The 23,428-nt window shown below is 40.5% G+C and overlaps 1 protein-coding gene across 1 annotated transcript in view; it reads right to left on the reverse strand.

Annotated features, from left to right (window-relative positions):
- LOC140478433 (rho guanine nucleotide exchange factor 4-like) overlaps positions 1-23,428 on the reverse strand; it is a 92,020-nt gene that overhangs the window by 38,158 nt on the left and 30,434 nt on the right. Inside the window, exons 5-6 of the mRNA XM_072571698.1 lie at positions 20,686-20,880; positions 1,549-1,728 (exon numbers count right to left, since the gene is read on the reverse strand). Of these exons, the coding sequence (XP_072427799.1) occupies positions 1,549-1,728; positions 20,686-20,880 (375 nt within the window). The remainder of the gene's footprint in view (positions 1-1,548; positions 1,729-20,685; positions 20,881-23,428) is intronic.

The following is a 23,428-nucleotide window of genomic DNA, read 5'->3' on the forward strand; positions in this document are numbered from 1 at the left end:
AAAGATAATTGTGTGGAATGTGTTCTGATCCAGGAACAAAATAACTCAAAGCAGGAGAAGTAGGTGTAGTATTAGCTTGGTCCATTTACTGGTCCATTAATTAACAGAATTTGTTTGATAAATGTCCTGTGAAGCACCTGGGATATTTTAGTACATTCAAATTGTTATATAAATGCTTGATGCTGTTATTAGTTTTTTAGAATTTAGAATACAGTTTTTAGAATCCCTACAGTGTAGAAATAGGCTCTTCGGCCCTACAAGTCCACACTGACCCTCCGACATTTATCCCACCCAAATCCATTCCCCATTACTCTACATTGACCCCTAACCTACACATCCCTGAACACTATGGGCAATTTAACATGGCCAATTCACGTAACCTGCACAACTTTGGACGGTGGGAGGAAACCGGAGCACCTGGAGGAAACCCACGCAAACATGGGGAGAATGTGCAAACTCCACACAGACAGTTGCCTGATACTGAAATTGAACCTAGGTCCCTGTCGTTGTGAGGCCGCAGTGATAACCTTGGAGCCACCATGCCATCCTTTTGATTCGGATCTTCCAACTGCTGTTAGGACCCCAACTGTCATAATACAAATCTTTTGTTCCTTGAATCAGGTCGGTGCCCTGTAAATCTAGAACTCACTTTTTTCCAAGTTGGATTGTGGGTTGATATGATGGAGTTTAATGTAATTGCGTTGAGGGACTGGGGGAGAATTGTACAGTGCTGTCACTGTAGGACCTCAAGTTAATTGCCTAGTCCACAAGATTGCATGAAAATAAAAAAGTTCTGAGATGGTCTGTTAAATAAGTGAACCTGTTATAGACTGATAGAGTCACAGAGATGTGCAGCACAGAAACAGACCCTTCAGTCTCATTTGTCCATGCCAACCAGATATCCTAAATTGATCTAGTTCCATTTGCCAGCACTTGGCCTATATCCCTCTAAACCCTTCTTATTCATATAGATGCCTTTTAACTGTTGTAATTGTACCAGCCTCCAGTACTTCCTTGGGCAGCTTATTCCATACACGCCCCATCCTTTGTGTGAAAAAGTTGCCCCTTAGGTCCCTTTTAATTCTTTCCCTCTCACCCTAAACCTACGCCCTCTAGTTCTGGACTCCCCCACCCTAGGGAACAGACCTTGTCTATTTATCCTATCCATGCCCCTCATGATTTTATAGACCTCTATAAAGTCACCCCTCAGCCTTCACCACTCTGGAGAAAACAGACCAAGTCTATTCAGCCTCTCCATATAGCTCAAACTCTCCAACTGTTATTAGATTGCACATTTTTATTGGTCCCTACTTAATGTTCTAACAGTCAGTTGTGGTTAAATCTCAATGTATGTGAGAGATAGAATCACACCACTGTCTTTCGTTCCCCAAGATTCATGGGTTTTGCACAACATAAGTGCTGTCATAACCAGTCATCATCAGTAGCAGTGAGGAATCCTCTAAACAGTTTTGAAAAAAAAACTCAAATTAAAAGAGCTATTGATCCTAAGGATCCTATTGATCAAAGGAAATTTAAATAACTACTCACATAATCGAGAAAGCAGAAGCCAAACTCAGTCAAGTATGGTTGTTGTAAATTGTATGCCCTCTCCAGACATTTCAGGAACTTCTTCTGGAATTTGTAAATGCTTTCAATGTTTGCAAAGATGGTAGTCAGTCGATCCTGTGAGAACATTTCAGGCTTTTTTTGACACTGCTTGTAGTAACCCTGAGGGTTAAACAAGCAATAATTTATTTCAATATTCCTTTTGCAACTTAGCTATCTCAAAGCAAAACTGACTGAAGCAGGAGAACATGATCAAATATTTTGTTGAGTGATTCTGTCATACCCAATTTACTGACCTCAAATAATGTAACAAAATTATTTTGAACATCTGACTGTTTACTTTTTATATCTCTGCTGTTGATACATTACCAGGAAAGAAACTATATTAATAGTTTAACGTTAAGGACAGTATTTACTAAATTCTTAATTTTTTCAAAATCCAATTGGAATATTTTCCATGAATATTTTTGGGGAGGGCATGAATGTTCTTGCTTATGAATTTCATGGAGAAATGGAAAGGATTTATTTTCTTCTCGTGCTCCATGCACACAAACACTTACAGATTTTTTTTGTGCTATAGATTCAAATTCTCCCAGAAATGTCAGCAACTCATAACTGAAAAGAATAGCTGTGATACATCATCCTCACACTTCCTTGACCCTGCTAAATGTCTTTGAGTGCTCGAACTGTGATCTACAAAGGCAAGTATTATGCTGTGGATTGTGGTTACTGAGAATAAATTACTGACATAATTTATTTATGCCTGAATAGCAACTAGAAGAGAATTTTAATTTCATCTAGATTCAAACAAAGAGCCTGGAGTTGTCCTAACCTATTACAGTACGTAGTACCCAAGTTAATATTACTTCCGGTATTTTATAGAGATAAAGCTGAGTCCTCAGAACAAACTAAAGTATTTTGCAACCTATGAATAATCTTAAATTGATTAATTAGCAAACACCAAACAGCTAATGAGTAGCAGGAAGGTTCTCCAACCCATAAGTACCATGCTATCATATTCCTCCTTCCTCAAGGGGTCTATTCATGGCAATAGTTATATATCTTGTTTTCACATGCCTATGTTTTCACTGCATCATTTGTAAAATCTGCTGTAAGTTATATAGTTTTTTTTCCCTGTGATCTTCCTTTACATTCCTCCCATCACCTCTGAGCAATCCTACTTCTTCTTTACTATTTTTGTCGATGTTTTTATCATTTTCCTGTTCCCATTAATTTATCCCATTATGTCGTCACCTCTCATGTATTGAGCCTATTTTGCTCATAATTAACATCAGTTTTGTTTTCAAGTCCATCCATTTTGAATTACAGTTCAAACTTAATTTATCCACACAACTCTATATTTTATGCAAATGCATTTACTCTATCCTTTTTGTAATGGAAATATTTCCTATTGAGCCATCAATCATTTTGTCCAGTTAGCTTGGGTCAGATGTTTTCTCATCTCACTGATCTTCCTCTATATTGTTTGCAGCATCCTTATCTTTGTTATTATTACATTTAAACTATATAATGGTGACTATTTCCCATATTCTCTTCTTGCATCAATTATTTGTTCCATTTAATTTCTCAGACTAAAATCAAGCAACGTTTGTTTCATTGCTGAATGTGAGACATATTGAATGAGGAAGTGGTCCTGGATGTTGTCTAAAAATGTTTTCCACTTGGATTATGTGCATTACTTTTATATCAACTGACCTTGAGAAACTTGAACTGTCTGGTATTATTACCCTATTTTTAAATATCCCTATTTGCAGAAATTTCTCCCAGCACATCTTCACAGGTTGCTAACCTTGTAACTGCACACCAAGGACTCACCTACTTCCCCTCCTGTAACTAGCCTGATCTACTTAGGCTGAGATTTTTCCAACTGTGGCCATTCATGATGCCAGAACCAGAATGTTGTTGTTCCTTTCTTTGTTCTTTACTGATGTGATCATCATTCAAATTTTATGTGCCAACGTTGTGCATGCAAAATACATTTGATTCAGTGTGGGTATAACCAACTTTTGTCATGCACATGATACGAGTGAATGGCAAACAGCATACAGATTTAACATAATACACTTTGGCTTGGCTCTAACATTACTGCCATCTCTTGTGAAACATTGCTCCATCTGATTTTCCAGCAGTGCTTCATTGCTTTTCCCTTTTCTATTTTTAATCAGTTTTAGTATCAATAAAACAGCAATAAAAATATTAACATTAAACTAACTTTGTGTATTATGCTTCCATATTCACTTCTATTAACAGTGAAAGGAGGCTGCCAGACAAGCCAAACTCAACTCTGTTCCCATCTCTAAGCTGTGTGAAGTACCAGTGGCTGTGCTGTTGGCTGTATGAGTCAGATCAATCTGTTAAACCTCTTGATAAATGTTATGCAGATGTTCGCTCTCCTCCTTAGGCAGCTGTTGTTGCTCAGGAGGTAGTTCCTGAGTATCTGAAAGCAGGAACTCAGAAGAGGAAGGTCAGAGTAAAGGAATGGATGGAAATGTGAGCTAGTGGGCCGTGGTGACACCATCAGCTACTTGTTCATCACACTTAATAGCTGGATGGGAAGAGCAGCACGGTGGGGCGGCACTGTGGCACAGTGGTTAGCACTGCTGCCTCACAGTGACAGAGATCCGGGTTCAATTCCCACCTCAGACGACTAACTGTGTGGAGTTTGCACATTCTTCCTGTGTCTGCGTGGGTTTCCTCCAGGTGCTCCGGTTTCCTCCCACAGTCCAAAAAATGTGTGGGTTAGGTGAATTGGCCATGCTAAATTGTCCATAGTGTTAGGTGAAGGGGTAAATGTAGGGGAACGGGTCTGGGTGGGTTGTGGGTCGGCGTTGGGCCGAAGGGCCTGTTTCCACACTGTAAGTAATCTAATCTAATCTAAGAAAGCTGATGAGGGACCTAAGACAGGAAGACTTGTTAGCCTCAATGTTCCCACTACAGTCAATACAATGGGCCCATTGTAACTTGTACAATAATGCTGAGAGCTATCTGGTCCCTATGAAATCCCAATGTCCTTTCCTTCCCTCATACTCTTTCATTGCCTTCCACTGTATGCTACCTTGTTCTGCAAGAGACAATGTCTATGGTAGTATTTGGATAATGTGCTGGCTATTTGTGAACACCTTTATGTATATGTAGGCAGAGAGAAATGGCAGATGAGACTGATGGGTGAACAAAATTCGAGCATTTGGCTGGTATTCATGGGTCTTAAATGTTGGCTAGGGCTGCTGGGTGAATATTGGTCTTTGGTGCATAATGCAGCATGAGAATTTGATGTTGTGATGTGTAATATCCTGCAAAGAAACAGCGGGCTTTGGTTGCCCAGGTGGATGTAATGATTGTAACCAGGTCAGCCAGGTGGATCTGAGGGGTGAGCTCCATGAATGGGGCTATTAATCTGACCAATCAGGGAGCCCTGGCTGACAGATATAAACAGGAGTTTCAGAGGTTCTATTCATTCTGAGAGCTGGATCAGTGTCAAGGGCTCTCCAAGTGCAAATAAAGGGTGTCTTGGTGATAGGATACCAGCGTCTGTGGAGTTATTTTCAGTCGCAATGAGACAAAGGCATGGTCCTAAAGAAACTCACTTACAACAGTCATTGTTGAGTTGGGGTAAGCATTTCTAGCATCATGTCATTATTTGGGAAGCTTGACTTATTTGATCCTGCCGTCAAAGACTGGGTCCAGTATTCGGAAGGAATGAGCTATTGTTTTCCGGGCAAATGTCTTGGGACAAATGCAAAGCAACCTCAAGTAATTTTCCTGACAGCTTCTGAACCCACAGCTTTATCAGTTATTAGGAGTCTACATTTGCCTCTGGCATGAGATACTAAAACGTGTCTAGAATTGATGGGTTTAATTAAGGAATATTATGACCCCAAGCTTCCTCTAATTCTGAGATGTGATCAGTTTTACTCAGCAATTTGATAAACAGGGGAATCTGTATTGGGATTTTTGACTAAGTTAAGATGACTGGCAGAGGCTTGTGACTTTGGTTTAACCCTTAATGAAATGCTGAGACTCCATTTAGTATCTGGGCTTAATGATGTAACCATGAAAAAGCACCGACTAGCTGAAGCCCAAATGGACTTCAAACAGGCACCACAACTAGCTTTATCATTGGAAAATGCCCACAGGTCAGCCCACAGCAAAACCCCAAAACAAAGCCAAGCCTCGACCAAGGGGCTAAAATTTCCCAAGGTCCAGACCAGCAAGCCATTACTGCCAGTGTGCAGACTCAAGACACAAAATCCCACTAGACCTAAATGGAGTAAGAACTCATCGGCTGACATCCAGGAGAATGCACACCCTGGAAAGGCCATCTACTTCTGTCATGGAACAGTTAAATTGGTAAGCAACATCTAAATAGTACCAACCAAAATAATGTTTGGTTAAATGATCAGCTAGTTCTGACATAGGCCAAAACTGGCACGTCTCTGCCTGTGATTGTGGAACTAGTCTTTAACAAAATTCGCTCTGTACACCAGCCCTCAAGTTTGCGCAATATGTTGGCTAGACTGAGAACCCATACTCTTTACAGATTAAGGGTATATCTTTGGTTCCAGTCTGTTATAGCAGGCAGCTGGTTCAGTTACCATTGATTATTGTAAAAGTCTCGGGCCCAAGCTTAGTGGGATGAAATTGGTTGAGAAAGATTCACCTAGATTGGCTCAACATTATCGATTAGAAAATGGCTGCCAGAGCAGAATCCTAATTAAATATCAGGATGTTTTTCAAGAAGGTTTAGAAGCCAAGGCCACTTTGCATGTTAACCAGGAAGTGATTCCACAATTCTACAAGCACTTTCTAGTTCCATTTGCCTTATGTGTAAAAGGGGAGGCAGAAATCAGAAGGCTGGAAAGTGAAGGCATGATCAAACCAGTCCAGTTTGCAGAATGGGCAGCACCAGTCATATCGATGGGAAGCCCAATGGGTCATTTCACTTCTGTAGGGGTTTGAAACAAATAGTAAACCACTTCTCACAGCTGAATAAATACCCAGTCCCTCACAGGGAGGATTTATTTGCAAAGCTGGCAGGGGTGCTCTCCTTTACAAAGTTCTTCTAGTATCTATATGGATGAAACCCTGTTCGGTCTACTGAACAAGGACAAGGCTGTTCTGCCCACGGCTTCAATCCGAATTCAGTGGTGGGCTGTAAGACTAAGAGCCTATATTTACAAGTTGGAATACTGTCCAGGAGGTTAAGCAGCAAATGCGGACACATTGAGCCACCTCCCACTGACAGATACACTGCCATTGGTACCAATGCAAGAAAGCATAATGGTTTTAAACTATCTGGACACATTTGCAGTCACAGCTGACAATATCAGACATTGGATGCAGAAAAATCCGGTCCAGAAAAAACTGAAACAGCTGGTGGTGATGGGGGAAACCAAACAGCCACCACAATCAGAATGTAAACCTTTTTGGATCCAGGGAGACCAGATCACAATAGAGGTTGGCATGTTGTTATGAGCACTGAAAATGTGTTGCTGGAAAAGCGCAGCAGGTCAGGCAGCATCCAAGGAACAGGAGAATCGATGTTTCGGGCATCAGCCCTTCTTCAGGAAAGCCCTTTCCTGAAGAAGGGCTGGTGCCCGAAACGTCGATTCTCCTGTTCCTTAGATGCTGCCTGACCTGCTGCACTTTTCCAGCAATGCATTTTCAGCTCTGATACTCCAGCATCTGCAGTCCTCACTTTCTCCTCCATGTTGTTATGAGGAGCAGGGTGATTGTTCTGAGTAAAGGTCGCCGCCAGATATTGGCTGAACTCCACCAGGATCATCCAGAAGTTTCCAAAATGAAGATGTTATGTCTGGTGGCCAGGATTGGATGCAGACGTGGCCACATTGGTGAGGCAGTGCCCAGAGTGCGTACAAGGACACAAATTACTGCTAGCAGTTCCTCCACATTAATTGTAGTGGCAGGGTAAACCTGGATTCAATTTCACATCGACTGCGAAGACCCTTTCATGGACTCAATATTCTTAGTCATTTGACACCTATTTAAATTGGCTGGATGTGCATAGAGTTCATTTATCAAATATGGGGATGAGGATAGAAAAACCGTGCACATATTTTGCAGTTGATGGAGTCTCAGAAGTGTTGGTCACAGATGACAGGCCATCATTTACCAGCAGGGACTTGGAGTATTCCCTAAAGTCAAATGATATTGGTTATGTAAGGACAGCTCCATACCACCCATCATCCAGTGATCCAGCAGAAAAAGCAGTTCAAACATTGAAGGCAAGCTAAAAGAAACAGCCTACAGAGCGACTAGATACCAAACTGTCTCAGTTCCTATTTGATTATAGGACGCCCCTCATGGAACCTCAGAAATAGCTTCAGCAGAGTTGCTAATGGGGAGAAGACTCTGAACTGGGTTAAACCTGATCTTCCTGGAACTGGGGGCTGCATGAAACAGCATTAGGAATTCCAGTACTGGATACAAGACTCTGCTAAGCAAGAGAGTCAGTTTACTTCAGAGGAAAAAGTTTAGTGTAGGAACCACGGGAATGGCCCTGCATGGGTAAGAAGCGAGGTTGGTGCAAAGTCAGGTCCAGTAACATAAGAAGTTGGGTAAGTGAGGCAGTCCTAAACAAACAAGTGCATCACCTGAAAGTTTCTCCCTCACAAACAGTGCAAGAGCAACACATGACCAGCTCCTCAACAGCCTTTCCGACTGTTCCAGAACCCATGGGTTCTCCCTTTCTATTAAGTGCTGAAGCTACCTCAGAATCAGAGATGGGCATGGCAGATGTCACCAACTCAACACCTTTGCCACCTGAAGAGGAAAATTAATTTCTACCAAGATGCTCCTGGTGGAAGAGGGGAGCTACTGGGTGCTACATGTCGCCTGCATCAGAGGCAGAGTTGGAGAAATGTGACCTGGTGCTGACACACCCGAGGAGTAGCTTCGAAACAGAACCACCCTTTGTCCTCATACATGGCTCTTGAGGGATGTAACAATTGTAATGGGGTCAGCCAGATGGACCTTATAGAATATGAGATCCCTGACTGGACCAGGTTAACAGCCCCAGTCAGGGAGCCCTGGCTGACAGATATAAACAGGAGCATCAGACATTCTGTTCAATCTGAAAGCAGGCTCTGAGGATACTGGATTAGAGTCAAGAATTCACCATGTGTAAATAGAGGGTGACTTGGCAATGGGAACTGGCCTCTGTGGAGTTATTTCAATTAGATCATTAGATTTCCTGTAGTGCTGCTCCAGACTTCAGGAGGTCATCTCCCAGGTCATCTACTGCCAGCTTATGTAAGGGTGATCCTACTGGGTCCTTTTGCTCTCATTCCCCTTGCAACCCTAGCATCTCTCCCACTGGTAACATGAATATCTCCAGCTTGGCAGCTGTCACTCTGGAACCCTTTGCCTACCCTGATGCTCATGGTGAAAGATTTCCCATTGCTGCAATGTTTTTGTGCAGTTTCCCTTTCACATTGCACCTGCCTTTAGGAAGGCTCCACAACTGTTCTGCAGACCCCTGTCATATCCATGTGTCATAGGCAGGTTAAAGGAACAAACGGCAACACAAGAGTCGCATGGGCAATGCTATGTTCATGCAAATTAAGTAAGAACAAGTATGTTCCATTATGCCCATCTCAACCTGAATGGGTGCACACAGATGTCAATCTGTTATCCCTATAGTTAAAAGCAGGGAAATCCCACTATGGGCTCTCTGAATACAAATTAGGATCTAACAACATCATTAGGATTTCATGGTATTTCTGGTCTAAATAATGAACACTACTGTTGTGGTTCTGTTCGCCGAGCTGGGAATCTGTGTTGCAGACGTTTCGTCACCTGTCTAGATGAAATCCTCAGTGCTTGGGAGCCTCCTGTGAAGCGCTTCACAGGAGGCTCCCAAGCACTGAGGATGTCACCTAGACAGGGGACGAAACGTCTGCAAGACAAATTCCCAGCTCGGCGAACAGAACCACAACAATGAGCACCCGAGCTACAAATCTTCTCACACACTTTGAATGAACACTACTGTCTTGTTTTATTTAACATCCACAAGCTGTGTACATGATGAAGGGCACCCTCAGAAAAAGCTTATGATTATTCATCAGAGCTGAATCCTGGGGTTAACATTGAATTAAATCGTAACAGCAGCTACAAAAAAACACGGCAGAGGCTGGGAATTCTGCTGCAATCAATTCATCTTCTACCTCCCCAGTGCAACATAACCTTTATTTAAGGAAGGATGTAAATGTGTTGGAACCAGTTTGTTTGCTGTACTCCAGCTTACTGCAGCCAGGAATGTCTGTACCTTTGCTATTACATAGGATAGCAATATCATCAGTCAATTTCCAGTCTGTGCTTCCATAAGAGTGATGATTGATTTCTTTCTAGCTAGGGAAAACACATCCCCAGCTTTCACCATGAATATCTGAACACAGAAGAACATTGCTGTCAGGTTGTACATTTTGGAACCTAATTTCTGAAATTCAAGAGATGTACCCAACTTCAGACTACACAATCATCTCCATGAATTGTAAAGAATTTCTGTCTGTGGGTTAGCAAATAAAATGTGATGTCTAGCAGCACAACATTTAGTTCCTTGCTTGTTTCTCAGTCATGCATTTATATAGCAGCAGGCCTGCAGCCCCATTATTCACACTGCACAACCTGTGAGAGGCTGGGTGGTGGTGATGATTATGTTTTATCAGTTGAACTATTTGATCCATGAATCAACTTGACTTACAAGCAGACTCCTGCAAATATCAGGGAGCAATTCAGATCCCTGTACAGGTCCCATGACTTAGTGCAATGCAATCCAAAAAGACTCCTCCACTACCTTAAATTTTCAAAATATTTATCAAAAATGCAGCACTGGACGAGTGGGCATTTTCTCCAGCTATGTATTAGGAATTGACTTTAGTATCTACCGCAGCATTGGCACCGCAGATGTTAACTATACCCCTCACCCTGTCTGAGGCTGAGCAACTTTGGTGTCATCATATTTGACCCCAAGATGGGCTTCAAACCCCATATTGTTGTGATCCCAGCTACTGGTAAAACTGGACAGACCTGATCCCAAAGCAAAGCCTGCCTTATTAGACTATTTATTTTATTTTAAGAATTTACCTACCGTAGTGGTCGATCACTAAGCATATCATGAATACATGAACAGGGAGAAAGAATAGGTAATTCAGCCTCTTGAGCCCTCCTCACCATTCAACAAAATCATGGCTAAGTTGATTATAACCTCAATTCTACATTCTCATCATTCTTAAGCTTTCACCCTTTACTTAACGATTTCTATCTCTGTCTTAAAAAAATATTCAAGGTTCTGTTTCCATCATCTGTTCAGGATGAGCTCCAATAGCTCACGATCCTCTGAAAAAGCAAATTTTACTATCTCAGTTTTAAAGGGTGACCCTTGTGTTTTAAACAGTGACCTCTCACTCTACATTCCCCCACAAGAAGAACCATAGACCTACAGTGCCAAGACCCTCTAGAATCTTTTATGTTTCTTACTCGTCTTAACTTCAGTGGACACAAGCCTAGCCTGTCCAATCTTTCCTTGTAAGACTACTCACTCATTCCAGGTATTAGTTTGGTAAACTGGTTCCAACACATTTACATCCTTCCTTAAATAAAGAGACCAATACTGTCCACAGTACTTCTGATATGGTCTCACCAATTCCCTGTATAATTGAAGCATAGCCTCCTTACTTTTGAATTCAATTTGCCTTGAAATAAATAGTTTCATAATTAGCTTTCATAGTTTAAGCATTCACAAGAGGCAGCCAATGTCTTTTTAACAGAAGCACATCAATGTTTATTACGTTCAAAAGGAAAACAACACAAACTATTATAGACTAGAAAAGAACAACATAAACTGAATATATTACAAACATCAGAAGCATAGATTCAACCCTTTTGCTTTCACCAACAATTTTAGAGAGACTTGAACTTCAGGGAAGAGATAATCTGAATCCATTTTGGATTTCCTTATTCAGTGGGCATGGATGTTACTGGATTTTATTTGGGAAACTTCTGCATTTATTTGATGTGCTTTCTTGAGACTCATAAAAAAGCTGCTAATACAGCTCAGTATTAGCATGGGTTCTTTAAATCAGTCTTCCAAAGTTTTTTGTTTCTGCAACTTTTCTCTTACAAACATTAACCACTCCGGACTTGTTTCATTCTGTCTGGCTGTTTTGGAGAATGCTAAACATCATTGCTACTGTTACAAGATTTTTTGTTTTCCCTATGAATGATTCTCTCTCTGGAAGAAATCTGTACATTCACCTGTCTTCTGGATATTTCTGGTTTTCCGAAAGAAGACTTTTATATCTCTTTCTCTCTGGCTCATAGGGCATTTTGTGACTTGGCAACAGCTCTTATTTCTCTCTTTTCTCCCCTTGTTTGTAAGGCACTGAGGTATTCACCTCAAAAACGTTAAAAATGTTTCATTTAAATACATGTAAACACATTTCCCACACACATTGACATCACTCACAGAACTGAAAATACAACTAAAAATAATTTCCTCTTTCTAACACAGACAGGATATATGGAAATATGAATCAAATTTAAAACAATTCATTACTTTTCTTGTCATTACTTTACTTGTCTACTTTAGAAGCCAAGTTTCAAAGCAATAATGATTATTATTATTATTTAACATGAGCCTTCATTTCAATATCCACCTTTAACTAAGACTCTAGCTCACTCAAATGTCTGTTGTCTGATTTGATTTGACTTATTTATCATCATGTGTACCTAAGTACAGTGAAAAGCTTTGTTTACAAGCAGTACAGGGAGATCATAAGAGGCAAGGACATATAGATCATGGGTGAAAAAAATCTTAGACAGAGGCAGACAAGTTACACCACACAGAGCATGTGCTAGCCAAGATCAATAGCAGCAAGGTCAGCATTATTTGAAGCTAGAGTTCACTCGTCAATCTGATAACGTTGGGAAGAAACTGTTCCTGAACCTGCTGGTGGGTGTATTGAAGCTTCTGTATCTTCTGGGAGCTGGAATGAGTCATAGGTGAGTGTTACTGGGGTGCGGAGTCTTCAATGACACACCACCTTCTGTAGTTTCTGACTATCCTGTGGATGACAATTGCCATACCAGTTTTGCACCTGGACAGTATTCCTTAATGGTGCATCTGTAAATGTTGGTGAGGGTACTTATGAACATGTCAAATTCTCATTTGAATTAAGCCTCATTCACCCATTTCTCATGTACTCAATGACCTCCATGGGCACTTATTCTAGCAATGCCTAGATAATTTGATCATTTTCATCCATATACACAAATCCCTTTCTGGTCTCACCTCTTTCTATTGTTATGACACGGGGTAAACCCCTCTGCTAATTTAAAACCCGTAACACAAAAAAGATTTATCCCGTGCTGTAATCTGTGAAAGTTGGAGAGGTCAAGAACTATTTAAAGTAAAAACTTTATTTCTTAAAGTATAACAGAGAATAAATACCCAACAACTATTTACAACTCCTTCTTCCAACCTATCTTTTACCTTCCCTTCTATAATACTAGTCCAATAAAACTCCTGATTAAAATTTGCAAAACAAAATTTGTTATCTGAAAATCCGGCAGCTTTCAGTTCTTCACTGTATTCCTGACTTCTTTTCTTCTTCTTGGGGATTCAGTTTAACAAGTTACTGATCAATAAAGGTGCCTTTTAAGAGAGCTAATCTCTGGGCAGTCTGCAGATGCTGATGGCTTGACAGTTCTCCTCCCAACTGTTCAATTTTCCCTTGTCTTTTAACACCGACACCCCCCCCCCCCCAAAAAGCATTGGATTATGTCATTGTCTTTTAAAATTGTCAATATACTAAATTCAAATTTGGTATTTGCGGGGTATAATTTAAACTGATTGGCCAAATTCAAATATATTTTTGTCTCAGAGCAACTCAGCCAGTGCTATCTGTTCTGAACCAAATGCTACATTGTAAATTCTCCAGCACTCTGTGTGCTTGCCAAGTCCTTCATTCTCTTAAAGGCACAGTACACTTCTACACCTTCATAACATCCCCCACCATAAAGAAAAAAGATGGCTTCATTTCTCTTCCTATTCTATAAATGCATTACCCTAAAATACAGATAACTTTAATCTAAGTTCACCTTAACTTCTTCCCATATAACTGTATATAAATAAAATTAAATGAATACAAATCTCATCTAAACTTTATCAGGTAAGTCCATGATAATGCACCTGCAGTTACATTCTTACAATCCGCAACATGTATGATTTTTAAATTAAAAGTCTGTAACATAAGACTCCAGTGAAATAGTCTCATATTCTTGTCTTTAAACCATCCTAAGAATGAAAGTGCACTGTGATCCGTGTACACAACCAAATCCAACACATTGTTTGTGACATACACATTAAAATGTTGTAAGGCCAGTACCACACTCAATAGTTCCTTTTCGATTGTGGAGTATTTCCTCTGGTGGATGTTGATATTCTTTGGAAAGTAACCAACTGGCAGTTCAATCCCATCCTCATCTTCCGGTAGGATTACAGCTCCAACTCCTATGTCACGAGCATTGATGGCGACTTTAGAAAGGTTTGGTGTAGCTAAAACTGGTTTGGTGGTTAATATTGATTTCAAATGATCGAATGCCTCCTGGTATGGTTCTGTCCACTGAAACTTTGTGTTCTTCTTCAGCAAATCGGTTAATGTGCAACTACACTGCTGACGTTTGGAACAAACTTCCTATCAAATCCATTGAGTCCTAAGAATCGAAGCACCTCTTTCTTCGAGGTCAGTTGTAGAAATTCATTGACGCCTTCAACTTTGCGTTCCATGGGATCAGCCTTCCATGACTGATGTTATGTCTCAAGAACATCACCTCTGTTTTCGCAAATTCCATTTTAAGTTTATCTCCAGTTTTGTTTCTCGTAGTCATTCAAAGAGCCCTGCCAACTGTACCATGTGATCTTTCCAGGACTTACTAAAGATCACTACATTGTCCAAATAGACTGCACAGGTTGTTAACCCAGCCATAACTCTGTTGATGAGTCTTTGGAATGTGTTGGGTGTGTTCTTCGTTCCAAAGGGCATCACTTTAAACTGATATACGCCATTTGGGTTTACAAACGTAGAAATTTCTTTCGCAACCTCTGATAAAGGTACCAGCCAGGAACCACACATTAAGTCCAACTTGGTGATGTACCTGGCTTGTTTGACTTTCTCGATACAGTCCTCCAATCTATAAATTGGATATGAGTCCAATTTTGTAACAATGTTGACTGTTTGATAATCCATGCAGAATTGTTGACTCCCACCGGTTTGGGAACTAAGACGATCAGCGAACTGCATTCACTCTGGCTCGGTTTGATGATGTCCTCGTTGAGCATGGCCTCCACCTCCATCTGGACCTGTCTGGCTTTGAAAGGATTAAGCCAATAGGGATGTTGTTTTATCAGAGCAGTATTCCCTACGTCTACTTCATGTACAGTAGCATTAGTCCTCCCCATTTGATTCTTTCATATGTTCTTATATAGTAGTAATAAATTTTTCAACTGCATTCTATGCCCCTGAGACAGATAGCTTACTAACCTATCCCACTCCTCAAGGACTTCTTCATTTTTTAATCTATTTTGAGGCACCTCAAAATCCACATCATCTGGATTTGATTCCACACTCTGCAGGGCAGTAGCTCCAGTTCTCCAGTTCTTTCTCTCTTTTTAATACATGTTCAGATGACATACTTGATACTGTTTTTTTCTATCTGGCATCTTTTCTCGATAGCTCACCCTGACTCAACTTTGTCTCGATTTGGCAGGGACCACTAAACCTGGCTTTGAAGGGATCTCCTATCAATGGTGACAGTACTAACATGTTAACCCCTCCAGAAAACAGCCAAGTCTCAGAGCTTTTATCTGCCACCTGCTTCATTCTATACTATGTCTTCTTTCGGTGCTGTTTAGCTAACTCACCTACTCGATTTAGTCTCTCCCTCACCTCTGATGTGTAATCTAAGTGTGAGATCTCCAACTTTGGTCCAGTCAATTTTTAAAAATTAATTTCAAAGGGCCTCTCACTTCATGACTGCATATTAACTCGAAGGGAGTGAACTGAGTAGATTCATTTGGGGCATCGCTAATGATAAACAATATGAATGGGATACTTTTATCCCAATCATTCGGGTAGTTCTGACAGTATGCTATCAACATGGTCTTCAAAGTTTGATGCCACATTTCTAAAGCTACCTGGGATTCAGAATGATATGCACTGGATTTAAAGTGCTGAATACCTGAGCTATCCATAATCTCCTTAAACAGCCTAGCAGTGTAATTTGACCCTTGGTCTGACTGAATCTCTTTGGGTAGCCCATACTGTGTGAAGAAAACTACTAACCTCTCTCTCACCTTTTTTGCCTTGATACTCTGTAATGGAATTGCCTCCAGAAAATTTGTAGACACATCCATTATGGTTTACAAGTACTGGCTCCCACCTTTAGTTCAGTCAGTTACAACCAGTGCGAAAGGTTCTTTAAGTGTGGGAATTGGCAACAAAGGTGTTGGTTTGTTTGACCTGTGGCTGGCCTACTATTTGGCATGTATGACACATACAGCAAAAATTAACCACATCCTAGTGCATTCCAGGCCAATAAAAATGTCTTTCACATCAGCCTGAGTCTTTTGTACCCCTAGGTGACCTCCTACAGGTAGTTCATGTGCTACCTGTAATAGCTCGTGTATGTATGCTACCAACAACACAGTCTGGTGAGCTTTGGTCCACTTCTCCTCTGCACTAACCTGCCGTGGTCTCCATTTCCATCTTTGGATTCTATCGTTCAGGTAATAACCCTCTGGAATATTCTCTGCTTCCTTTTCGGAGTATGCATCCATATATATTTTTTTTATTGCCTTATCTTGCTGTATCTTAGCCTTTCAGGAGTGAACACTTCTGTCTGACCTCTGTCTGTTCAGGTTTTTCCTGCACCATTACGTCAAGAGTATCTGCTAACTGAACCTCAACTCTATCATATTTCCCTTTACTTTAAGCTTCATGCTGTGACTTATGATAGTGGGATCTGGTTACCACACAGTCTGGGAAAATACCACTCAGTTTCTTGGTCTTCCTTGAGCTTCTCCACAACAAGGGGTTTTACTCTCACCTTGGATCCTGCCAAATCATTTCCAAGAACAAACTGAATTCCTGGAACTGACATTCTGTCAATCACTCCCACTATAACTTCCCCAGTCTTGAGTTGGCACTCCAACCTGATCTTACATAGGGGAATGCTAAATTTCTGTCCATCTATCCCACAAATTACCACACTCTCGGGTAACAGATCAGAAAGAGTGCATAATTGCTCATCTCTTACAATCGGCCATTGGTTAGATTCTGTATCTCTCAAAATTATGACTTCTTGTCCTTCTCCCCCTGTTCTTTCTGATTAAACTTTACCCATAAAGGCGAATTCTTTGTCGAGATCAGGTACTAACTCCACACCCAGCCCCTGCCTAGGCTGTGCACTCTCCTGCAGCTCCTTGGGTCTTCTTGGGGTCTCTTTTACTATCTTTGCTAATGCCACTGGTTTAGCTTCTTCTTTAAGCACATCTTTTCCCACAGTGCCTGTCCTTAACGACCAGCACTGTGACTTTACGTGTCCCACTTTACCACAGTGGAAACACCTGAGACTTTTCACTTCCTGTCCATCCTCTTTTTTATCTTGTGGTAAATTCTTACCAGTGCTTTCTACTCTTGGTTTCATAGTGTAGGATTTCCTCTTCTCCCAACTTCTATATCTCACAGGACAAAATTTTGGCTGGAAGCTTGACTTATATACTAAGATGTACTCATCTGCTAATTCTGTCAATCTCACTTCCTGAACTTTCTGTTCCTCCACGTGAATTCTTACCCTCTCTGGAAGAGTGTTTTTAAACTCCTCCAGCAGAATAATCTCTCTTAGAGCCTCAAAGGTCTTATCTATTTTCAAAGTACTCACCCATTGATCAAAATTACTATGTTTAATTCTTTCAAAATCAACATTCTTTGAGTTTATGAACTGCTATCTATATGCTTCTGGTGCCAATTCATAAGCACTTAAAATAGCCTGTGTAAGCTCTTCTGACAGCGCAGCAAATACATCACTAGCTCTGCCACCAGTTTAGAACAAGCATTACCCATAAATCCTCAGACCACTCCATCTGCCCAGCCAATTTTTCAAATGAAATAAAGAAGACTTCAACATCTTTCTCATCAAAATATGGCAGAAATACACACACACTACCACCTTCTCTTTTAATCTCTGTTCTGTTATCTTGAATTTGCTGTCTAAGTCGCAACTTCTCAAGTTCAAATTCTCTCTCTCCCTCCCTTTCTTCCCTCTGTCTTTGCTCAGCTAAGAACCTACTCTCTTGCTCTTTTTCCTCTATCTTTCTCTGTCTCTCTCTCTCCTCTCTTTTTCTCTTTTTCTCTCCCTTTGTTTATCTTCTATCTCCATTTTCCTCAATTGTAATTTAAGTTTTTCTACCTCTACTACACTTGTTTGTTTCTTTAACACACCTTGGTGTTTGATTGGTTACAACTTTGGCTTTACTTTTGGCCTTGATTAAACCCAAATCTAATTTATTTGCTAATTCAAAAAGTATAGCCTTTTTCTTTCCTTCTAAACTTTCTAGGCAAATTTGAGAATCATCTTCAAATCCAGAAACATTTTAGCAATTTTAAGAACCATTTCTCTCACTTTTAATTTAATCAGCCACACGTCACCGAAATTAAACAAATTCTCTCACCTATGTTTTATTTAAAGATCTAGTTCACTAACCCGCAAGTGTTTAAAACTGCTGAGATTTTTCGTACACCCAAATCTGTTCAAATCTGTCTAAAACAGTTCCATTCCCAATGACGAGCCCCCAAACTGTTAAGACATGGGGAGAACCCCTTTGCTAATTTAAAACCTGCAACACAGAAAAGATTTATCCCATGCAGTAATCTGTGAAAGTTCGAGAGGCCAAGAACCATTTAAAGTAAAAACTAAGAACTTTATTTCCTAAAGTATAAGAAAGATAAGTAACTAACAACTATTTGCAACTTCTTCCTCTAACCTATCCTTTAACTTCCTTTCTATAATACTGGTCTGATAAAACCCCCGATTAAGATTTACAAAACAATACTTCTTATCTCAAAACCAGGCAGCTTTCGGTTCTTCTCTATATTCCTGTCTTCTTTTCTTCTTCTTGGGGATCCAGCTTCACAGGTTACTGTTCGATAAAGATGCCTTTAAGAGAGCTATTCTCTGGGCAGTTTGCAGATGCTGGCTTGGCAGTTCTCCCCCTAACTGTTTGATCTTCCTTGGTCTTGTACCCCCAAAGCATCAAATTATGTCATTGGCTTTTGAGATTGTCAATATACTAAATCAAACTTGATTCGAATCTGGTCTTTTCAGGGAATTTCCAATTTTAAATGCCCTACCATGGTGTGCAGACTTTCTCAGCCTTAAAATCTAGAATTACCACCCTCTTTTTTGAACTCTCTACTTCTACCTTTTTCTTTCAGATATTATTCCAAACTTTCTTGAGCAAGCTTTGAGTCATCTGCCAAAATATGTCTGCTGTGCATTGGGGTCAAATATTATTTAATGTCAAGCTCATGAAGTGTCTTGGAACAATTTTACTTTATTAATGGCACTGTTTTATTCAAGCTATTGTTATATTTGATACGATTTGACTCATTTGCTGCAAATTGCTTAATTTTGCTCTTCAAGGAGAGAAATCCATAAGCTGCTATTGGATGAAGTTCTCTCAACAGAGTGAGGGGAGAGGGAATTCAACAAAATGAAAGGAGCCAAAGTTTTGCAACTTACTCTCCTTGGCAGAAATTCACTGAACTGAACCGAAATTGCAGAATTTGCATTCCCCTCATGTAACAGTCATTCCAATATCTGTCCCAGTCCTTCAAACCTACAACAATGCCAGCCACATATCCAAACTGATCTGCACATTATTCAAAGTTGCAAGATCACTCGGAATGTTCTCCATATGCAAAGATTTTAAATAACAATTTTTAATGAGTTGCAGAAAGACTTGCATATTAATTATCACTCAGTTCCAGATAGCCATTGCAGTTTGAGGCACTATTTCCTGTAGTGTCTCTGTCAGGTGATTGCTCTTGTCTGCAGCACAGAAGGAAAGAGGGTGCTGGAGATCGCCCAAGTGTTTGTGAGATGCCCTTGATTTTGAATGTGGGGCCAAAACGAATCTAGAATGGGAATGCCATAATTCAATGTCTCCTGAGTAGGCCTAGCCTCACTAGTATTTCCATTGTGTTGCTGCCTGTGTTATCAGTAAGTCAGTAATTTCAAGGGAGTGAGTTCTCCGAGATCAGTGATCCATGCTGGAGAGGTTAAGAGCAATGGCAGATTGGGGGAGTGAGTAAAGGATTAAGCCTTCAGGATACCACTTATATATTTGAGGGAGCAGTATTGTGAGCATGATGTGTGCTCCCTTTAAGGCAGCTCGCTGATTAGGAGATGAATGTCTGAACATTACTGAAGGTGATTATGGGCTTGGTCAGACCTTAGAGCGGAGCTGCACTCTTTTCTTGCCATCACGGGAAACATCATTGTGAAACTGCAGGGTGATATCTGAGAGCAAGTACAGACCTGACCAGGCTATGAGTTTTTTTCAAATTCAATCAATGCAAGGGATAGCATCAAATTGTCTTGGACATTGAGCAGTTGCCAAAGCAAGTAGGTGGATGGACATTGTAGGACATTGCACAATATGTGGATGTGGGCCATACTATCTCTAGAACATGACCCAAGTGATGAGTGGAATCCAATAATCTCACCCACCACCAACTCCCACCACAAGACCAAAATTCTTCTCATACCCTTTTATGGCAGAGGACAGAAAAAGTGGCAGAAATAAAGTCCCTCTCTCCACCCCGGAGGCTCCCTGAGTCATTCCTGATGAATGGCTTTTGCCCGGAACATAAATTTTCCTGCTCCTCGGATGCTGTCTGACCTGTTGTGCTTTTCCAGCACCACTCTAATCTAGACTCTGATCTCCATCATCTGTAGTCCTCACTTTTGCCTCGGAATAAAATCAGTGCAATCTCACACATAAAAGAAACCGCTCCTTACCTCATAGATGTCCTTTAAGTTCTTGACATAGTCTCGCTCTTTGGTGATGATCTCATTGATAACATTGGCTCTGTGACGGTTTCTTTTTTCCTGTTCTGGAGAAGTAGGCACTTTTGGAGCTGACACTGGGAGAGACTCACTTTCACTATATTCTCCATAGAAAACATAATCGTTCTTCTCTTCGTCATATCCTAACTTTAAAAACAGAGGATAAGTTCACTTTAACGTCTATAATAAATATAATCCTCTTGAACCAGATTCCTCATGAGACCAGAGAATGCACTGAACATTGATTATCCCAATGGTTTATGATATTACAAACAAAATGGCGCACATGGAAATTTGGCACTTGCAGTTCCCAATGTGTGTTACTAACAGGTCTTCCACTTAATCACCAGTTTAATGAAAACAGAACTCCATCCATGTATGCTTTCAATGGAATATTCTGCCATTTTATTGGGACCTGCACTCCTAACTGCTCAAACAGACCATGTTAAGAAATGTTCATAGTCTCACATTTACGTTATTTGCCCATCTGCCAAATTTTATCTATTAACAAATGTTTTGATAGTATGATAATAATTTGGAGGCAATGCAGGGGAATTTTTCAGATTTATTGACACTTTGAGGTGTAACATCATGTTGGAACAAAGAATAAAGAACAGTGTAGGCCCTTCAGCCCACCAAGACACTGCTGACTCATGTTGCCTTTCTAAACTAAAAACCTTTCTCTCTACATGGCATATTCCTCTTTGCCTTGTCTATTCATATATCTATCAAGATGCCACTTAAACATTGCTATGTATCCACCTCCACCACCACCTCTGGCAACACATTCCAGGCACTTAGCACCCTCTGTGTAAAACATTTGTCTCTCACATCTTGTTTAAACTTACTCCCTTTTACCTTAAACCTATGTCCCCTAGTAATTGACATTTCTACCATGGGATAAAGATTCAGACTATTCATTCTATCCATGCTTCTCATAATTTTGTAAACTTCTATCAGGTTGTCCCTCATCCCTCGACATTTAAGTGAAAACAAACCAAGTTTGTTGAATCTCTCCTCATAGCTACAACCTTCATGTGGTTTCTATGTACTCATTTTTTAAATCAGATTTCAAATTATTCATTTGTCACTGGTTCTTACCATACCTCTGCTAATGTGAGCCCATTCATGGGCTTTCCTTTCATCTACTATTTTACACACACATTGACCTCAATTCCCATGTCTCCTCCCTTCTCTGACTTTACCCTTTACCACCTGTCCTGCCTGCACGATTCACCTAACCCTGATATTTCTATATTGAGTCTGCAATCACATGGACTCCCCATGTTTAAAGCTTCACCTCCCATACATTAATATTTTCATAAAGGAAACAGCATAAAGAGTTGAAAAAGGAAAATGTGAGTATATGAAGAAAAGGCAGTGGAATGGGGCTATGTGAGTTGCTCTTGCACAGCACTAACATCAAGCCAATGCCCTGAATTGTCTGTTGTGGTGTTCCTGTGTTACAAGAGTGACTACATTAATAGAAATTCTTTGCATCATCATGATATTGGTGAAGATGCTAAATAAATGTTCAATAATAGGACTCTAGGGAAGTAGCTTGTGGAGATTAATAGCTGAGCTGAATGTAAACATGTAGGAGAAGGGTAAAGAAAAACTGAGTTCAATTCTAGGTGCCTAACTTCAGGATGTAAGACCAGGAAATGCAAATAGAATTCAATAACCTGGAGGGGGGAAGAGACGTATGTTACAGGAATGAAAATAATAAAGAATGAACACAGAGATAGTGAAAACCACAAAATTAGTGCAAAGATAGAATTCCTCCAGTGTGGAAGCAAGCCATTTGGCCCATCAAATCCACATTGACCCTCTGAAGAGCACCACAACCAGAAACACCCCATCCCTGTAATCCTGTATTTCTCATGGCTAACTCATCTAACCGACACATCCCAGGACACTATGGGCAATATATCCAACTTTGGACGGAGGCAGGAAACCAGAGCACCCAGAGGAAAGCCTCACAGAAATAGACGGAATGTGCAAACGCCACACAGACAGTTGACCGAGGGTAGAATTGAACCCAGGCCCCTACCGCTCCTGCCGCTGTGAGGCAGCAGTACTAACCACTGAGTCACCACTGTGCTGCTCCTGTCAATTACCCACTCCTAGTCCTATGTCTTATGATCATATAAATCTGATAAGTTGGTCATAAATTACTTTAATGTCCACATGGATGTAATCAATAATGTCCTACACCTTCAGCAATAATAGAAAAACCCAGTGTTGTCTGTGCCTCTGTGTGTATTACAGTTGCGAAAAAAAATTTATCCAGCTCTAACAATTAGAGCATTAATGACATGTGAGATGGGGCAAGGAAATCAAATTCAGGAATTATGGAGCCTTCTGGTCTAAATCATGCTCCATCCTCAAATACTCAAAATTTGTGATGGTTTTCCTCTATACATGCCCGAAATTGGTCAATAGTTTCAGTCTCCAAAGAACTGTTGACCCTCCTTCAAACTGCCCTCAATCTCCCCTCCTTCCCTTTTACACTACCATTATCTTCCTACTCCATTGCCCAAAACAGTTGCATATTTGCCTGTTGAGGTGACTAGCAAACATGAAGCATGCAGAGTTGGCAGACCACAATGAGTATGAGAGGTTGGAGGGAAGCAGTTTTTCTCTGTTGATACACCATATGAAAAACTCCCTGGGAAATTGATATCTTGCTGAA

The sequence above is a fragment of the Chiloscyllium punctatum genome, chromosome 6 (genome assembly GCF_047496795.1).
Source record: "Chiloscyllium punctatum isolate Juve2018m chromosome 6, sChiPun1.3, whole genome shotgun sequence".
Lineage (NCBI taxonomy): Eukaryota > Metazoa > Chordata > Chondrichthyes > Orectolobiformes > Hemiscylliidae > Chiloscyllium > Chiloscyllium punctatum.